The following is an 18,819-nucleotide window of genomic DNA, read 5'->3' as shown; positions in this document are numbered from 1 at the left end:
GGCTTGGGCAGGGGGGAGGGATTTGGGGGCAGTTAGGAAAAGGGGTTTGGGCAGGAGGGAGGGGCAGTTAGGGGGAGGTGCTGGGGCAGGAGGGGGAGGGGCTGACGGCATGGGCTTGGGGTAGTTAGGGGAAGCAACTAGGGGCAGGAAAGAGTATGGGGGTAACGGGGAGAGAGTTTGGGGCAAACAAGGTAGTGGGGGTGCAGGAGGGGGAGGGGCAGTTAGGGGGAGGACCTGGGGCAGGAGGGAGAGGCTCTGGGGCAAGGAAGGGGCTGGGGGCAGGTCTGAGTGTAGGGAGAAGGGGGCAGTCTGGGGCAGGTGTAGGGGTGCTGGGGCAGGGAAGCTGGGTGCCATTGGCTGCCCCATGGCAGGGGGATTTGAGGGGGCAGGGAAATAGCCCACAGGCTGCTCCTGTGGATCGCTGGAGTCTTGGCCTGGGGCACAGCGCTGGTTGGGGGGCAGGGGGTCTCTGCACCCTCCTTCCCTCCGAGCTGTCTCCCACTTTCAGCCAGCTGGGGGGGGAGGAATGGGACAGTGATTTCCCCTTGTTTCTCTGGAGCCGTGAGCAGCCCGGGTGGGCAGAGGAATGCCCCCCCTTCCTCAGATTAGGTGGGGAGCACTCTGTGCCTCAGCAAGCGCACCCAGCTTTTCCTTCTCCAGTCTGGACATCTCCATCCAAGCGACCTGTCTGTCTGTCCCAGTCTCCATCTGTCCCCTCCCCCTCTCTGCTCTATCCCCAAGGCCTCTGTCCTCGCTTCCCCTTGCTCAGCACATCGTCCTCCGCCCACTGGGGTGAAAGTCCGGGCTGGGCCCCGTTATCAGCTTCTGAGCAGGGTGAAGTGGGGGCGAAGGTCCTGATGGGAAGGAGGGATGATAGCCAAGGAGGGCCGATGGCCAAGGAGGCAGTGCAGGGGGATGGGCGAGCAGGTGGCCAGCAGCTCCTCCAGAGCCTGGGCCCACACCCCAGAGATGGAGAGGGGATGAATGGGGGGCTGGGGATGTGGGGATGTATGTGTGATGTATTTAGCCTGTGGCACCCAGGACCATAGTGTTACCCACCAGCCCTGGACCCCCAGAGCAGACAGACTCCCCACTGCCAGATCTGGCCAGGGAGCCGGAGCTGAGGGGCTGGCTTGCCCTCTGTCCATCTGTCCCGTTCATTCCACCTCTCTTTCCCTCTATCTCCTTCTTGTTTTCTTCTCCGTGTTCCTGGCTGTGGGCTGGGTAGGGGAGGAGTCTGCCAGCTTCTCATGGGAGGGAGCCGGTGTGTTAAGTGGGAGCGAGGGAGTGAGAAAGAGGGCCACAGAGGAAGAGAAGGTACCCACGCCTGCTTGCCTGTCCGTAGGCAGGCTTGGGCACAGATTTGTGGGTGGACTGCTGGCCTGGCTGCCAGTAGGAGCGAGCAGAGGGAGCCAGAAGGAGGGAGCAAGAAAACCACGGAGGGGAGAGAGAGCACTCAGCCGGAACAGAGGAAGGAGAAAATCCACGAGGGACGAGTACAAGGCATCTGATCCAAGGATCCCCCTTGGAAGGAAGGAGAGTGACAATCCTAAGTGGAGGGAGAGCAAGAAAACTCTGAGGGGGAAAGTAGGAGCAAAGCGGGGGGTCGGGGGGGGGGGCGGAGAAAATACCCCCGGGGAAGAGAAAATACTCTGCTAGAAGAAGGGAACAAGAAAATCCCACAGGGAGGAGTGTGGGGCAGGGGACTGCCTGAGGAGCACAGAGCCAGAGAGCACAGCAAGGGAAGGAAAGGAGGAAACGGAGCGAGATTAAACCGGTCTGGAGTTTCGACGCAGTTCCCTCTCCCCTCCTCCGCTGGGGGCAACTTCACAGAAGAGGGGAACGAGTAAACAAGTTGGAGGGACGAGTGTACAGATTGGAGACCAGGAAGGGAGAAGGGGCTGACTCCGAACCAGCCGGCTCAGCACCAGGGCACCAGGGGATTAGACCAGAGCACCTAGGACTTGGGCTGGCTGGAAGGATTGGTCCACGGGTGCAAGCCAGCCTGAGCCGGACTGATTCTATTGACCCAGTGCTAAGACCCGAGAGGCAGAGCCCTGCCAGGGTCTGAGGCCCAGAGCCCAGAAGCTGCCCCCGAGTCCAGAACCAACGAGCCGAAGCAGCCCCAGTGTCCCACAAGCCTCAGCACTGCTCAGCCCCAGTGTGGTCCAGGTCCACCCACCATGGAGGATGGGGCACGGCGCCGAAGCGGTTCCGAGAAAGGCCCAGATGGGCCAGAGGAGCCTGCAGGGGATGCTGTAGCCCTCAAGAAGGAGATTGGTCTGGTCAGCGCCTGTGGCATCATTGTGGGTGAGTTGGGGGCCATGGGGACCCCACAAAAGGGCCCCTGGGTCCGCCTGCCTGGCTAGACCTCCCCCCTTCTCCCCACTTTTTCTCTCCTTTCCTCCTATCCCTCCATCTTTTTCCTCCATCTCTCTCTTCTCCCCCTCCCTCATTCCCTCTCTTTGCTTGCCTCTATAAATAGCCCTGAGCTGTCACCTTGGTTTCCCCGATCCGATTAGAGCTGGATCCCCCCTCCCCTGCTTGCCACTGCTCCACACGGTCCCAGTGCCGCCATGCCCCTCACCCCAACCAGTATGAACAGCCCCAGTGCAGCCCACCCCAGAGCCAGCTGAACTGGAGACCTCCCTGGCTTTGTAGAAGTAACTCTGTGCCATGTGCTCCACCCCAGAGCTAGCTGTATCTTGGCCCCCCCTGCTCTTATCCCAGTACAACCAGCCACACAGTGTCCCACCCCAGAGTTGGTTGCATCTCAGTGCCAGGTATAGGTTCCTCCTTTGCATTCCACCCCAGAGCCAGCTGCATCTCGGCCCTGGACAAAGGGCCTCTGTCTAACCAACCCCACAAAGCATCCCACCCTGGAGTTGGCTGCATCTCAGTGCAGGGTCAAGGACCCTGCTATAAACAGCTCTTTCCCCCTGACCTGCACCCCAGAGTCAGCCACATCTCAGCCCTGGGGCAAGGGGTCCTTGTCCAAACAGCCAGGCAGGCTGAGATGGAGTGTCTGGGTTTTCCGCTCGGATGCAAGCAGAGCCCTGGAGCGTGAATGAACCTCAGCTCCCTTAATCCGGCTCCAGATGGCCCCGCTCAGCAGGTGCCAGGGAACGCCGGTGGGTGGGGGGGCCAGGGGGCACCAAGAGCTAGACAGAGCCCCCTGCTCCCTCCCTCGGTGCCATGCAGTGCCCTATCCCCCAATCCTGTTGGTGCCCCTCACTCCTAGCCCATCCCCCCACACCCTACCAGTCCCCCTCACTCCTGACCTGGAGTCTCCTGCCCCTCCACCCCTATGCCTTTTGCCCCAGAGGTCGGAGTCCCTCTCCAGAGCCCTGTTTATTAGGAAGACGTGGTAACCCTGATAAGATGGCAGGGAAAGGGCCCTCTGCCAAGCTCCCTTGCCCTGGGATGTCCCCTCTAGGGGGTGCCAGGCCCCTCACCAACTCCCCTTATGGGTGGAGGAGGGTATGAGGCCAAGTCTATCTATGCCTCACGTGTAGGGGGGCAGACATCAGAACTGACGTACATCCCCTTCTCTCCTGGTTCTGATGCTTCTTGGGTTGCCGTGGTGACAGCTAAGGGGCTGGTTGCTAACAAGGGGGCTGGTTCCCTTTCTAGTGCTTCCCCTAGCACAGGGACCCCTCATCCCTGCCCCTCCACCCACACAGGCCTCCCCAGCTCCCAGTCACTCTCCACACCCTCTGCCTTGGCTCCTACCAGCTGCTGCAGCATTTTAAATTGCTAATGAAACCCCAGGGCCAAGTCACCCTCCAAGAAAAGCCAGAGAGCAGGAGGATGGAAGGAGGGCACATGAGGTCACAGCCAACCAGACATCATTAAGTTCCAGAGTTATCACCATCCTGAGATGCATGGAGCAGATGACAGCCCACCCCCCCCCCAATCTAAGCTACCCCTCATCCCCATCTCTCCCCTTTCCCCTCCACAGGTAACATCATTGGCTCAGGGATCTTCGTCTCGCCCAAGGGCGTGCTGGAGAATGCTGGCTCCGTGGGGCTGGCCCTGGTGGTCTGGATTGTCACGGGGCTTATCACCGCGGTAGGGGCGCTATGCTATGCCGAGCTGGGTGTCACCATCCCCAAGTCTGGCGGTGACTACTCCTATGTCAAGGACATCTTTGGAGGCCTGGCTGGGTGAGTGGGGGGGGAGGGGGAATGACCCCATCACCCCCAACCCCTCCCTGTGCCTGTGGGTGGAATCAGGGGGTCTGTGCTGGGGGGAAACTACACCCCTGCCTCCCCAGGCCCTCCCCACCTCCTATGGGAGCATTTGAGGGGCAGGGGGGGGAGGGGGCAGGGACTGTGTGTGTGGGGGAGGTGCTGGGATTCCCCTCTTACTGTCATTCCCTCAGATGTGGCAGCCATTGTGGTGGGTTGCAGGGGGTGGGAGCCTACCCCCCTCCCTCCCACTATTGGAGTGTTTGGGGGTCTGTGTAGGGGTGCAGGAACCATGGGGACGTGGGGGGGGGGCAGTCAGGGGGTCTGTTAGGACTTTCAGAGGTCATGGGGGGGCCAGGATCCCCTCTCACGCCCCCCCCCACCCCAACAGGTTTCTCCGCCTGTGGATCGCGGTGCTGGTCATCTACCCCACCAACCAGGCAGTTATTGCGTTGACTTTTTCCAACTACGTGCTGCAGCCGCTCTTCCCCACTTGCCTGGCACCCGAGACTGGGCTGCGCCTCCTGGCTGCTGTATGCCTCTGTGAGTCTCACCCCTGTGCCAGTGCTGGACATCCACCTGCTCCCAGTGGCTAGACTGGGAAGGGTGGGGGTGGGGATCCAGGCTTGGGGGGATGGTCTAGGCCAGGCTAAGTTTGGCCCAGACCCTTGTGCCAGCCCAGTAGCTGTGGGCTGGCCATGCTGTGTCAGTGCAGAGTCAGCAGCAAAGTGAGTGTGAGCATGGGAGGGGAAAACTGCTGTTGCTGTGATTGTGTGTGTGAGCAATTCTGTGACTGTGTGATGGGGGTCTCTGAATGTGTGTATGTCTGTGTAAGTGAGAGCAGGGGTGGAGTGTGTGAATGGGGGATGTGTAAATAGAGGGTCTGAATGGGCAGGTGTGATTGATGGGGGGTCTGAATGAACTGTGTGTGTAATTGATCGAGGGTGTTTGAATGGGAGGTGCGTGTGAAATTGTGGGGTCTGAATGGGCAGTGTGTAAGAAGGTCTGAGTGGGGAGGTGTGATTGACGGGGGTCTGCAAATGTGTGTGTTTGATTGCCGGTGTTTGTGAATGGGAGATGTGTGTGAAATTGATGGGGGGTGGGGGTCTGTGAATGGGTGGAGGGAGGGTGTGTGTGATAGAGGGAGTCTGTGAATGGGTGAGGATGGGGTGTGATGGGGACCTCTATGAACGGGTGGGGGGGGTGTGATAGAAGGGGTCTGTGAATGGGGGGTGTGATAGAGGAGGTCTATGAGTGTGGGGGTGTATAATTGATAGAGGGCATTTGTGAATGGGGGCGTGATTGATGGAGGGAGACTGAATAGGTGGGTGTGAGGGTGTGATGTGGGGTCTGAATGGGTGGGGTATGTGTCATAGAGGGCATCTGACTGGGTGCAGGGTTGTGATAGAGGGGGTCTGTGAATGGGTGTGTGATAGAGGAGGTCTGAATCAGGGAGTGTGTATACCACAGGGGGTCTGTGAATGTTGGTGTAGTTGATAGAGGGGGTCTGTGAATGGTGGGGTGTGAGAGGGTTTTTGTGACTGGGTGTGTGTGTGAGAGACTGTGCGGGAACAGCATGTGTGATGGCCACAAGTGTGTGCACAGGAGGGCCACAGCCGAATGTCCCTGAAGGCTGTACATCTAATGCTAGGTGTCATGCTCTGCCTCCCTCCAGTCTCCAACCCCCATACTCCTGCCAAGGGGGAAGACCCAGGGCACAGTTCCTATGAGAGAGGAGTAGGGACTGCAGCTCAGAAGTAAAGGGCACTGGTTGTGTTGGGGGGTAGGGGGCTGTGGGTCAAGAGTGAGGGGCACTGGCTGGCAGAGGGGGCTGCAGGTTGGAAGTGGGGGGGATAGCAGGAGCTGCAGGGCAGGGGCAGTGGCAGGGCAAGAGGCTGTGAGTCGGGAGTGAGGGCACTGGCAGGGTTGGAGGAGGCAGGGGGCTGTGGGTCAGGCAGGGTTGCAGGTAGGGGGCTATGGATCAGGAGTGCAGGGCACCAGCAGGGATGGGGGAGGGAGGGGAGTAGGGAACTATATGAGACAGTTGCTAAGGAGGCGGGAACAGGAAAGGAAAGTTGCCACCTTTGGAGAATTGGGGAGCCCATTGCCTGGGCAGGTGGGGGAGGGGAGCAGGCAGCTCCCTACCCAGGGGAGGCGGGGCAGGCAAGTGTGGTGCCAGTGCTCCTGCTGACCTGGCCCTGGAGCTATTTTGGGGGTGGCGGGGGACGGCGTGTTCCACAGCACAGCTGGTGCCCCCCCACCTGGAAAGGGCCTGGGGAATGTCATGGCCAGGCCCTGCCTGGCGCCAGCTGTCCTGATAACTGCCTTGTGCTTCCTCAGAAAAGGAGCCTTTCTGAGGAAAGGAGCCCTCATAGGAGGGAGGAGGCAGGGCCACCTGGGACCCTTGAGTTCCCCTACAGCCTAGTGGGAACCCTCCCTGGAGCCCCCACCTTGGTATGTGGGGAGTCAGTCACCCCCTCCCCCATCCAGGATCTGGGAGCACAGTTCCCTAGAGAGGACACCCCTATCCAGGATCGGGGTGGGCAGTAGTCACTCAGAAGAGACCCCCATCCCTCTCCCATGGCCCAGACTGGGTGATTGTACCCCCTCCCCTGCCTGCTTCCCATTTCTCCGGTGCTGACTCACAGCCTGTTTTGCTCTGGGAGTTGCTGACTCAGCCCGGCTGTGCACCGTCAACAGGACAGGGGGCACTGGAGGACACACAGATGCATGCGTGTGTATGTCTTGGGCTGTGGGCCTGCAAGGCAAAGGAGGGGGGTACAGAGGGGATTTCCCCCATGTAGGTGTGTGCATGCCAGAGCATGTGTTAATTGAGGGTTGTCCAGCTGTGTCACTATGTACAGGGATGTTGGGTGTATAATTGGGCATGGGAGTTGCTGTCAGTGTGTCACCGTGATTGAGTTGGGGGCAGTGTGTCACTGTGATTGTGTTGTGTATCAGATGCGACAGCATGGGTGTTGGGAGCTGTGTGTTGCCATGTGTATCACAGTCTGTTAGGGTGCATGCTGTGCGTCAGGCTGTAATAACTGGGTGTGTTGCTGGACATGGGTATTGCTGCCAGTGTGTGTTGTGATTGTGCCTGGAGTAGGTTGTTATGCTGTGTTTGTTATGCATGGCCACACCCAGCCCTTAGGGCACACAGCATCATGATCTGTTAGTGTGTGTAGTGGGGTGTGATAACTGGGTGTGTTTCTGAGCACTTGTCACAAATGTGGTGCTGTGCATTTGGGTTACTCTGATTGTTTCAGGGATCCATTGCTGCACTATTGTGTATTCTTACTCTGTGTGTGGGTGGGGGGTATGTTATTGTGCTTGTATTGTGTGTGTGGTGCTATTGTGTGTGTTACTTCAGGTATAGCAGTCTTTGGTATGTTGCTGTATTGGGTTTATTTCTGGGGGTGTGTTACCAGCTGTATCATGGTCTGAGTGTGTAGTTGGGTGTGATATCTGTGTGTGTTACTGGGCATATGCCACATGTTGCTGTGTGTTACTGTTTCAGAGGAAGTTTGCTGTATTGTTACTACATGTGGTGAGGACTGTGTTGCTGTGTGTATCGTGTTGTGAGCAGCTGTGTGTGTCAGGGTGAGATATCTCTGTATATTAGTATGGACATGTTGCATCCCAGTGTGTTACTGTGCTTGCATTGGGTGTGTGTTGTATTAAGAATTCTTACTCTGCATGTGTGTAAGATATTTTTGGGGTGTGAACTGTGCTTATATTTTGTGTGTAAGGTATTATTTAGCATGACACAATGTGCACTTCAGCTGTAACTGTCTTACGTGCCATTGCATTGGGTGTATGGGGTGTTACCATATGTACAGGGGATGCTGTCAGTCTGATACTCCGGGTCTTCCTCTGCATGTGTGGCTGTGTTGGGTGAGTTACAGTGTGTGTGCTGGGGTGTGTGTGTTGCTGGATTGCCTGGGGGTGCTCCTGTCTGCATGTTGCCAACTGTGTCGTGTATGGGTGTTGCCATACACTGTTGCTGTGGGTGTGTGTAGCTGGCTTTGCTGTCTACAGGCTCTCCCTACGGCTGTGTTGTTGCATGTAGCAGATTGTACTGCCTGGAACTGTTGCCATGGGTGTATGGCAGTATATAGTGGGCTGCCTGTGTGGGACGTGTGGTGCTAGCAAGTTGCCATGGCTGGAGTGATCTGTGTTGATCCAAGTTGTGCTTCCTGTCCTCACTCCTCCTTGTGTGTTTGTGTGTCTGATGTGTGACCTGTTTGTTGTAGTGTTGAGTTCCTAGAAAGGGGGGAGGTTGTTTGTTCCGTGTCAGGTTCCCAGCTAGGCTGCTTGTGCAATCAGAGCTTGTGAGGGCAACAGACCAGTTGTGGGGGGAGGGGTATAGGGCTGCTAGGGGTGTTGTAGGGGGTGCTGTTTTGGGGAGTTGGTAGGCACCAAGCCAGGGGCAGGATGTTTTGACGCAGTTAGGTCCAGAGCCAACTAGGTCAGGCCTGATCTGCTACCTCCTCCTCCTTTTGTTTTTGTTCCCTTCATTCCTGGGAAGAGAGGGGCTAGAATGGCTGTTGCCTTTCTCCTCCCTGCATGTCCCGGGCAAGCGGAGGGACCTCTAGGGGCAGCTGAGTGTTTCCAGCCCCTAGGGAGAGACTGAGACAGGAACCCAGGAGTCCAAGGCATGACCTGCCCCCCCCCCCCCCCCCAACTCCAGCCCTGTGGGCAATACCAGGAGATGGAATGGGACCCAGGAGTCCTGGATGGCACTGCTTAGAGGATTCCTGAGTGCCCCTAGTCCCTGTGCAAGGGAATGCAACCCAGGGATCTGGGTCTGCACTTCTGGAAGGAATCAAGCACTCTCTGATTCTGGGGGTGGAGTGCAGGACCCAGGAGTCTGGGGACTCATGACTGGGGAATAACAGGGAGTAATCATGAACATTTCCAAGGGGTGTTGTCCAGGCAACTGCACCACAATAGTGCCCCATTGTGTGAGGCTCCCGTGGTGGTGTGTTCACGCCCTACCCCCTGTGCCCCTGCAGTGCTGCTCACCTGGGTGAATTGTGCCAGTGTGCGCTGGGCCACACGAGTTCAGGACATCTTCACAGCTGGGAAGCTCCTGGCCCTAGGGCTCATCATCGTCATGGGCATCGTGCAAATCTGCAGGGGTGAGTGTCCACCCTCCCACAACAGGCCCTGCCCCCTGGGCTAGGCCTTACCCTATCATTACCCTGCCCCCTCAGTTCCACCAGCTCCTTCCAGAGCTGTTCCTGCTTGGGAAGGGGAGGAAGGGCAGGTCTGGCGGGAGGGAGGTAAATAGGGGGTGGGCAGAGATGTGTCAGGGAGCAAATTTCTGGGGAGAGGTGAAGAGGCTGTTGGGGGAAGGGGCAGATCTGAAGGGGGCTGGACTGAGCTGGGGTAGGGTCAGAGGTGGGGGGGTGTGGGTGCACTGTGTGGGATGGGGTCAGATTTAAGGGGGGAGTAGATGGGGAGGATTGGGGGCCCTGGTGTGGGGCAGTTCTGACCCACTGCCCTTCCCAGGTGAGTACTTCTGGCTGGAACCACACAACGCCTTTGAGTTCTTCCAGACGCCTGATGTGGGGTTGGTGGCACTGGCCTTTCTGCAGGGTTCTTTCGCCTATGGAGGCTGGAACTTCCTTAACTATGTCACCGAGGAGCTCGTTGACCCCTACAAGTGAGCAGGATGGGTTCTGGGCATCAAGGAATCCTCCCCCCCATCACAGCATCCCCTGCTGGGGACTCTGGCATCTGGGGCAGCCAGTCTTGCCCGTGCTGGGATAACACTGGGTTGTCTGCCCTTGGGCATTTAAGCCTCTGGCTCAGTTTCCTAAGGGACCCAGGTTTCCAGTGAAGGTAGAGAGGGGAACCCAGGTCTGCATCCAAGTTTGATTGGAGGAGAGTGGGGAGGAACCCAGGAGTGTGGTGGGTCATGAGTTGTCCAGGGAGGCAGGTGGACGGCGCTGCGCTAACCCCCCCGCCCCCCCCACAGGAACCTGCCCCGTGCCATCTTCATCTCCATCCCGCTGGTGACCTTTGTGTATGTCTTCGCTAATGTGGCCTATGTCACCGCCATGTCGCCTCAGGAGCTGCTGGCCTCCAACGCCGTTGCCGTGGTGAGACCCCGCTCCCAGAGCTGGCCTTGCCCGCAGCAGCTGGCCCCACCCTCACCCCACTCTCTCCTCCCCGCAGACCTTCGGGGAGAAGCTGCTGGGCGTCATGGCCTGGATCATGCCCATCTCTGTGGCCCTCTCCACCTTTGGGGGCGTCAATGGGTCCCTCTTCACTTCTTCCCGGTGAGTGCCCTTGTCCCTGCCCCTACCACCAGACCACACCCCCTCCTGCAAAGGCCACTCCTTACCCTAAATCACAGGTGGGCAATTATTTTGGCTGGAGAGACACTTTAGAAATGCCCTGTGCTATCACCACCCAGTGGCAATGGTGGCATTAGCTGTGGCAGCTGGAAGAAGCTTCCACTCCTGGAGCTCTTGCAAAGTGGAGTCCAGCTGCTGTGCTGTCCCAGCCCTGCCACTTGCCTGGGTGCTGTGGGACTGGCCACATGCACCACAGCCTAGGCTGCCCCCAGTGCCTGGGTTGGGATGAGGGACCCGCTGCAGGCCAGATCTGGCCCGTGGGCTGTATGTTGCCCACACCTGTCCTCCACCTATCCACCCTGGGATCCTTCTCACCTCCTCCTGCCATATGTTCCACCCCTGCCTTTAGGCCACACCCCCTCTACAAAAGGCCATGCCTTGCCCTGGATGCATTTGTCTGCAGGGTGTCAATGGATACCACTTCCCTGTGAGGTCCTGCCTCTTGCTCCAGAGACCACACCCCCACCATGACTCCACCTGTGTTGTGGGGCATCAGTGGAGCCCTGTTTATCTCCCAAAGAGACCTCATCCCCTTGCCCTACAGATCCCACCTCTGGGAGTGTCACACCCTTAGACATGAGAGGCTCTTCCAAGTCCCTCCCCCTTTATTATTATTATTCTATTACTCCTGTACTATCCTCCTGGTTTGAAGGGCCAGGTTCCCTGTTCACTCTGAACCCTACTGAGGGCAGTAGCATCTGGTCCCTCCCAGTCACAGCCATCTCCTCCTGTGCAGGCTGTTCTTTGCGGGGGCCCGTGAGGGGCACCTGCCCAGCTTGCTGGCCATGATCCATGTGCGGCGCTGCACCCCCATCCCTGCCCTACTCTTCACTGTGAGTCACAGGCATGGGGGAGGGACCTGCTGGCTGGAGGAGCAGCCTCTGGGGAGGTGGGTGGAGCCTGCAGCATTGGGCACTGAAGCTGGGCAGGAGGTTGGGTGGGAGAGAGGGACTGAAGTTTGTTGTTAGGGATAGTGGGCAGGCTCAGAGGAATGGGGTGGGGCCTGGCTTTGCCCCTCCCCATTCATGACCCTGCCTCCTCCCTGCTGCAGTGCGTGTCCACACTGCTGATGTTGGTAACGAGTGACATCTACACCCTAATCAACTATGTTGGCTTCATCAACTACCTCTTCTATGGTGTCACGGTAGCTGGGCAGGTCGTACTGCGCTGGAAGGCACCCAACATGCCCCGCCCCATCAAGGTAAAGCCCCGCCCCCACCAGTACTAACACCCCAACCAGCTCCCGACTGCCACCTGCTCCCTGCCCCCACCAGCACCCCCTATGCCACTGCTAGTGCCACCACCACCAGTATCTCCACTTTCATCACCAGTACCCCCCAGTCCAACCAGTACCCTACTTCTGCCACCAGTACCCCCAGTGCCTCACCCCCATCAGTACACTCTACACTCCCACTAGTACCTTGCCATCACCAGTACCCCCGCAGTCTAACCAGTAAACCTCCACGCCACTGCCTGTTGCCCCCACCAACAGCACTTACACCCCCACCACCTCCCGGTATACCCCACCAGCACCTATACCACTCCACCAATAGCCTGCACACCGGTACCTCCACTCCCCAGCAACCCCCACTTACACACATCCCTTCAGCTCCATGTGCCCTGCATGATATTCCCACAACACAACACCCCCTTGGCAGCATCGCTGTGGCTTGCTGCTGGTACCTGTTGTGAGAAGATTTGCCCCACAATTGCCCCTCCTGTAGCCAGGCTAGTTGTGCCATGTTGGGTGGGGGGCACCCGTGAGGACTGCCCCATTGCAGCAGGCTCCCGCACCCCTACCAGACTTCTCACAGCCCAACCCCCTCCTCCCAATTTGACTGTGGCCTATGTGCCCCCCTCCAGACCTCTAAAAGCCAGATACCAGTATCCCTTTTATGGCATCACTGCTTGTATCCCACTTGGGGGGTGCCCCATAGTCACTGACCCATTCAGGTAGGGCCCTGTACCCTCACCAGTACCCCCACTCCCCAACCCTCTCTTCTCTAGTTCAACTGTGGCCTACACACCTCAACTACACCCCTACAGTCCAGCTACCTCTCCTGCAGCCAGGCTCGTGGTGCCATGTTTGGTAGATGGGGGCACCCCATTATAGTGGGCCCCTGTGCCCCACCAGCACCCCACCCCCAGCACCTCACCACCACCAGTACTGCACTCCCCAATCACGTCCTCTCCAGTTCACTGCAATCTCCACACTGCTATAGCCCAACTCCCCTTACCATGGCCAGGCCAGTGATGCCATATTGAGTGGGTGGCGGGCACCCTATGGCAGTATCCTATAACAGGGGGCTCCCATGGCCCCACCAGCACCCAACCTTCCCCAGTACCCCCCACAACACAAGCAGTATCCCCACACACTAACTCCATCCTCTCCAGTTCAGATGTGGCCTACATACCCCAACCACACCCTTACAATCAAGCTACTCCTTCGTGGCCAGGCTTGCGCCACATTGGGTGGGTTAGGGGGCATCCTGTGGCAGTGCCCCATGATAGTGAGACCCCTTACCCCCATGCCCCAAACCCATCCTCCCTAGTACAGCCACAGCTTCCATGCCCCTGCAGCCCAACTCCACTATCCTGGCCCAGTGGGTGGGGCACCCTGTGGCAGTGCCCCACAGCTTGACTCCACCTTGGCACCCCCACCAGGTGAGCCTGCTGTTCCCGGTGGTGTACCTGCTGTTCTGGGCCTTCCTGCTGGTGTTCAGCCTGTGGTCAGAGCCAGTGGTGTGCGGCATCGGTCTGGCCATCATGCTCACCGGTGTGCCTGTCTACTTCCTGGGTGTCCACTGGCAGCACAAGCCTCCTGCCTTTCACGCCTTCGTGGGTGAGTGCCAGGGGCGGGACTGGGGCTGGAGGCGGGACTGCGGAAGGGTTTTGCTTCCAGCTGATCCTTCCCATTCCCTCCCCCCTGCAGATGCCCTGACACGTGCCAGCCAGAAGCTGTGCCTGGTGGTGTACCCCCAGATGGACGTGGGCAGCGCTGAGAGCCAGGAGCAACAGGAGCCCATGTGCCATGGTGGGGACCCTGATGCTCCCCAGAACTAAGCACCCCCCTGGACTGCACCCCCAGCTGGGGCTGGAGCAGCTGGATTTACCTTCCTCAGCCAGAGCTCCTGCCCCACAGCCTACTCCCCAGAGCCCTCTGCCCCTGGGAGCCTCCCCGCAATCCCGGCCAACCAGTTCCACAGTGCCCCCACCAGCTACCACTCCTGCCCACACCCTTCCCAGTGCTCCCCCTGGGGCTGGAACAGCAGGATCTACCCCCACCCCCCACCCCTAGACAGTGCTTCTGCCCCACAGCCCGCCCCCCAGCACCTGCTGGAGCAGCTGGGTCTACCTCCCAGCCAGCACTCCTGCCCCACAGCCCCTCCCCCCAGGTACCCCTGTTGGAAATAAGGTGCCAAGACTTCCCCCCAGTTCCTGCCTCATGGCCCTCAAGGCACCCAGTCCTGGGGTGACACAGGCCATTGCTCCTGCCTCACAGCTCCCCACCCAGTGCCACCTGCTAGGGCTAGAGCAGCTGGATCTAACCCCACAGCTAGCACTCCTGCCCCACAGCACCCTAGGCGTGGGCTGGTGGGGCTGAGAGCCCCCCTCTGAATCGCAATTGCCTTATCCCCAAGGGGGGAAGATCTTTGGAGGCCCCCAGTTATTTGGGGGGGGGGGGGTCTTCACCCCCTAGCTCTGATGGCCTTGTCTTTTTCATGGTGTTTCTCTGTGTTTGGATGACAATAAATGGAACCGAAGGTGCATCTGCAGGCAGCTTCCGTGGGGCAATCCCAGGAGAGTCCTGGGGGAGTGCAAGGGTGGGGAAGAGGAGGGGCAGGACCCCTGGACTGCCCCCTCACCTCACCAGTTGGGGACCTGACATGCCATTATTAGTCCAACCTTGCCCCCTTGTGAGCACCATTGGCCATTGCAGCCTATAGCTTCAGATGCCAGTTGCATCTACACCCGCCCCCCTGACCTGAGGCTACGGGTTGGGAGTGAAGGGCACTGGCTGGGCCAGAAGGGGCAGGGCCTATGCCACAGAAGTGAGGGGCATTGGTGGAGCTAGGGCTGTCAGAGCTGTGAGTCAGGAGTGAGGGGCTGTAGCTTGGCCAGAGGAAGCAGGGGGCTGTGGGTCTGGAGTGAGGGGCACCTGCTTGGCAAGGAGCAGCTGGTCAGGGGTGAGGAGCACTGGTAGGGCAAGGGGAGCAGTTATTTGGTGGGAGGGGCTGATGCTGCATTGGGGGGGGGTTAAGGGGGGGATCCATAGTGGGGGTGGTGAAGGGCCCCTGGGGGGTCTTCCTGTGTGGATGGCTAAACCCCCTGCCCCTCCCCACCCAGGGGGCTGCCCCTGGGGCCTATGTGGGGTCAGCCTCCGCCAGCAGGGGGCACCGGGGAGCCCCGCAGAAAGAGGAAGGAAAAAGGGGTTGGGGGGGAGGGAACAAGTGTAGTGGATGGGGCAGACAGAGGGAGAGAGGAAGGGCAGAGCGAGGCAGGGCAGCCGGAGGGAGCAAGGGCTGAGGCAGGGCAGCGCCCACGGGTCCAGGCGGGGGGCGCCCTGGCGCACGGCGGCTTCTACGAGTGCGAGCGGCGAGCGGGGGGGGCCCCGGAGTCGGGCCCCGGGCCCCCCCCACGCCTGCCCATACACCCCGGCCTGCCCGAGCATGAGGCCTCACTGGACCTGGCTGCCTACCTGGGCGATGAACAGCTCCTGGCAGAGCTGCTGCAAGCGCCCCCGCCCCGTGCCCCCAAAAGTGCCTCCTTCGCCCCCTACGAGGCCTGGGCCCGGCCTTACAGCGCAGCTGGCAAGGAGGAGCCTCCCCGGCGTGGCCCCCCACCCTGCGGGCACAGCGCTCTCAGCCTTCCACCCACTGGCCCTATGCCTGCCCTGCGTGCCCTGAAGGTAAGGGGCCCTGTGCCCATCTGCTCTGCCACCCCCACAGTGCCCATCTCATTCCTCCCCATGGTGCCCGTGCCCCCCTCTATGGGTCTCTGAGCCCCCTCGCCATCCCCCAGACCCATCCCCGCTTTTGATGCCCCTGTCATCCTCATGGACCTCCTGTGTCTCCCATCTTACTGTATCCCTGGCCTATCCCCACCATAGTGCCCTAGACCCACCCTCCCTTGAGTCTCCTGCCCCCCCGATGGGTACTCTTCCCCCCCAGTGTGCCCCTGCCCCCTACTGCCTAACCCCCTGTAGGTCTCCTGCTCCCCCATGACCTCCATGGTAACCCTAGCCCACCCCTGGCCTGCTCCACCCAACAGTGCCCTTAGCTCACCCCTGACCTGCCCTTGATCCTTCCCCGTTCCCCACATATGGGGCCCCAGTGCCCCTCCCCATTTTCCCTAGCCTCCCTGTAGCCTGCCACACCCCACCAGCGCTCCTGACCTGCCCCCTGCTCCCACAGTGCCCCGCATTGTATGGTGCCCCTACGCATGGTGCCCTTGACCTGCCTCCTGGCCTGTCTCCCCACCTGTCCTGTGCCCCCCCCCCCCCATTTCCCCCCGTTCCCCATGTTGAGCCCTCATCCCCATGCCCCATGGCTTTTTTCCTGGCAGGGCCCCCCCGGCAGTGCCCTGCTGCCCTCCGCGGCCCCAGTGCCAGGCCCCCGGGGCAAGAAGGCAGTGAACAAGGACAGCCTGGAATACCGGCTGCGGCGTGAGCGCAACAACATTGCCGTGCGCAAGAGCCGCGACAAGGCCAAGCGCCGCGTGCTGGAGACACAGCGCCGCGTGCTGGAGCTGGCTGCTGAGAACGAGCAGCTCCAGGCACGTGTGGCCCAGCTGGGCCAGGAGCTCGACACGCTGCGTGCCCTCTTCCGTCAGCTGCCCGAGGCTGCCGGGCTGCCCAAAGGGCTGGCCTGATGCCGGCATGGGACACCAGCGTGCTGCTGTTGCCGCTGCGATGTCACTTCTCGGGCACTAGCGCATGGTGCTACAATCACTGCTGCGATGTCACCCCTTGTATGGCACCAACATGCCGTGATCGCTACTGCGATGTCACTCTTTCTTCACTCGTGCATGGCACCATCATGCCATGATTGCCATGGTGGCGTCACTGATTCCCTGCTCACTATTACATGGGACTGTCAAGCTGCGGCTACCATTGTGTTGTCATTCCCCGTGCGCCACTGTGTGGCACGGTAATGCTGAGGTGTCACGAGTTCCCTGCCTATGATGGAGTGGCATGACTGTGCTGCGATCACCACTGCATCACACATTTCCTGTTCGCTATTGCCTGGCACTGTCATGCTATAATCACTGGTGTGATGTCATTTCCTGTTCACTTTTGTATGGTACCATTGCTGTGACCTTCCCCATGATGTCACTACTGAGTGGCGCTGTCATGCTGCTGTCACTGTTGTGATTCTGCTGTCCCGGACTCCTTCACACTGGGATCACTGTTGTGATGTCATTACCCATGCACTGTTCACTTCCTGTGGCCTTTGAAAGCTCATGAAGATCTGCGCCAGTTAGTCTCCAAGATGCCATCCTGCCTCTGCTTCCTGCCTGTTCACCATTGCATGGCACAGTTATGCCACAATTGCCATCGTGGTGTCACCAACTCCCCGTTCACTATCACGTGGCAGTATGACGCTGATCACCACTGTGCAATGATCCCCTGTTCACTATTGCCATCGCTATTCTGGGCTCGTCATGGCCGCATCCATTCTTCACCGTTTACTACTGTTGCATTGCACCATTATCCCACGATGAAACCATTCTGCACAACAGTGACTTGGCGTGTGTTCTTGTGTGGCACTGTGATTCTCCCATTGCTGTTGGCGTGTCCCAGCTCTCATTGTTCACTAGTGGGTGGCCCCATTATCCAGTTGCCATCATGGGGTCACGCTTTTCTGCTGTGGTCACAATCATGGACTCTTCGCTGGTGGTGAGTGGTGATCTTGTTCTGTCATCGCCATTGACATGCCCTAGCTTTTGCTGTTCACTATTACGTGGCTATGTTATTCTCTGAGCACCACTGTTGTGTCATGCTTCTCTGCTATGGCATTGTTAATTGACCAGCATCCTGTCCCCATCGTTCACTATAGGTGGGGTGGCATTATTATTCTCTGATTGCTATTACCGTGTCCCAGCACTTGCTGTTCACTATCAAGTGGCCCCATTGTTCTCTCTCACTTATCTACTGTTCACTTGCGTGTGGCATGGTTAGTCTGTGACCATAATCATGCCCCAGCTATTTGCTTTTCTCTATTGTGGTGTGGTACTCTTATTCTGAACACCTCACTATTCACGACGGTTGTGTTGTATCATTATCCCATAATGAAAACTGTTGGTGCTGGTCCTCTCCTGCGCTCATGACTGTTGTGATGCATGCATCTGCAGCTTCCTCATGGTTTGTTCTGTGCTCACAATTGCCCTGCCCTATTCACTCTTGTTCACCATGGCTCCATGGCACGCTCGCTCTGCACTCATGCCTGTTGCATGCTGCTCACTTGTGCTTTCAGGACACGACTGCTTTCTGAGCATAGTGCCTCTGTCGTGTTCACTATTGTCTGCTCGCTATTGTTCCTCATGCAAGGATATCCCTGTTGCTTGCTGTTGTGATGGGGCATCACTGCAGAGTGGGTCCTGTATGCTCAGCCACGGCCCCCCAGACTTGGCGCTAGTGACCAACCCTGGCCCGGATGCCTGGGTCCTATTCTTTCCTTTGGAACAATTGTATCTCAGACAGCAGGGTTCCCTCCCTGGAGTGTGAGACCAGACCCAGACTCCTGGGTCCTGCAGAAGCTGGGTTGTGTGCTGTGAGAGAGCTGTCACAGATGCCTGGGTTCAGTGCACCCTACCCTCCCTCCCAAAACCAGGGGGTTGTGTAAGGCCGGATGGTTTCCCGTGGTCGGTGTCCCAACCTCCGGCCCGGTGCGGGGGAGGGTAGTGGGGGAAGGTGTGTGGGGGAAGGAGGGAGGCTGGGGCACCCCTAGCTGGGGAGCTCCATATTTGCCCCCCTCCCGCCTCTCTACCCCCAGGGCTCCAAGCTGCCCCCTCCCCCCCAGGGCATCCCCTCCCCCCAAACCACGCCCCCCCCTGGGGCAGGAAGCAGCTCAAGGTGAGTGGAGCTGATTACGGACTCTTGAGAAACAGGCCGTTACCCCGGGGCCATGGCGTAACCGGGGCCCCCCCAAGCGCTTGCGAAATCCCCCTCACCCCCAAGCCCTGGGCATGGGCACTACTGGGCCCCTGCCTCCCCATGGTCTGCTGGCCTGAGGACCACCCCGGCCCTATATCTAAATAGG

The 18,819-nt window shown here is 59.2% G+C and overlaps 2 protein-coding genes across 3 annotated transcripts; both read left to right on the top strand.

Annotated features, from left to right (window-relative positions):
* Window positions 1-436: 436 nt before the first annotated feature.
* Window positions 437-14,326, top strand: SLC7A8 (solute carrier family 7 member 8). 2 transcript variants are annotated; one of them, XM_006261182.4, is made up of 11 exons: window positions 437-2,310; window positions 3,962-4,166; window positions 4,582-4,733; window positions 9,209-9,334; window positions 9,708-9,861; window positions 10,177-10,300; window positions 10,377-10,480; window positions 11,295-11,391; window positions 11,610-11,759; window positions 13,223-13,400; window positions 13,491-14,326. In XM_006261182.4, the coding sequence occupies exons 1-11, from the start codon at window positions 2,184-2,186 to the stop codon at window positions 13,619-13,621; spliced, it is 1,548 nt and encodes a 515-aa protein (XP_006261244.1). In that variant the 5' UTR covers window positions 437-2,183; the 3' UTR covers window positions 13,622-14,326. The 2 variants fall into 2 exon arrangements, with proteins under 2 accessions (XP_006261244.1, XP_019342905.1); XM_019487360.2 differs by lacking the exons at window positions 437-2,310; window positions 4,582-4,733 and having other exon boundaries at window positions 4,005-4,166.
* Window positions 14,327-14,418: 92 nt separating this feature from the next.
* CEBPE (CCAAT enhancer binding protein epsilon) lies at window positions 14,419-17,298 on the top strand. Its single transcript, XM_006261200.4, has 2 exons — window positions 14,419-15,467; window positions 16,124-17,298. Exons 1-2 carry the CDS (start codon window positions 14,925-14,927, stop codon window positions 16,427-16,429), a joined length of 849 nt encoding a protein of 282 aa, XP_006261262.1. The 5' UTR covers window positions 14,419-14,924; the 3' UTR covers window positions 16,430-17,298.
* The last annotated feature ends 1,521 nt before the right edge of the window (window positions 17,299-18,819 follow it).

This window comes from Alligator mississippiensis, chromosome 7, assembly GCF_030867095.1.
Source record: "Alligator mississippiensis isolate rAllMis1 chromosome 7, rAllMis1, whole genome shotgun sequence".
Taxonomy (NCBI): domain Eukaryota; kingdom Metazoa; phylum Chordata; order Crocodylia; family Alligatoridae; genus Alligator; species Alligator mississippiensis.
The sequence above is the reverse complement of the archived record's forward strand: the minus strand, read 5'-3'. Positions and strand labels throughout refer to the sequence as shown.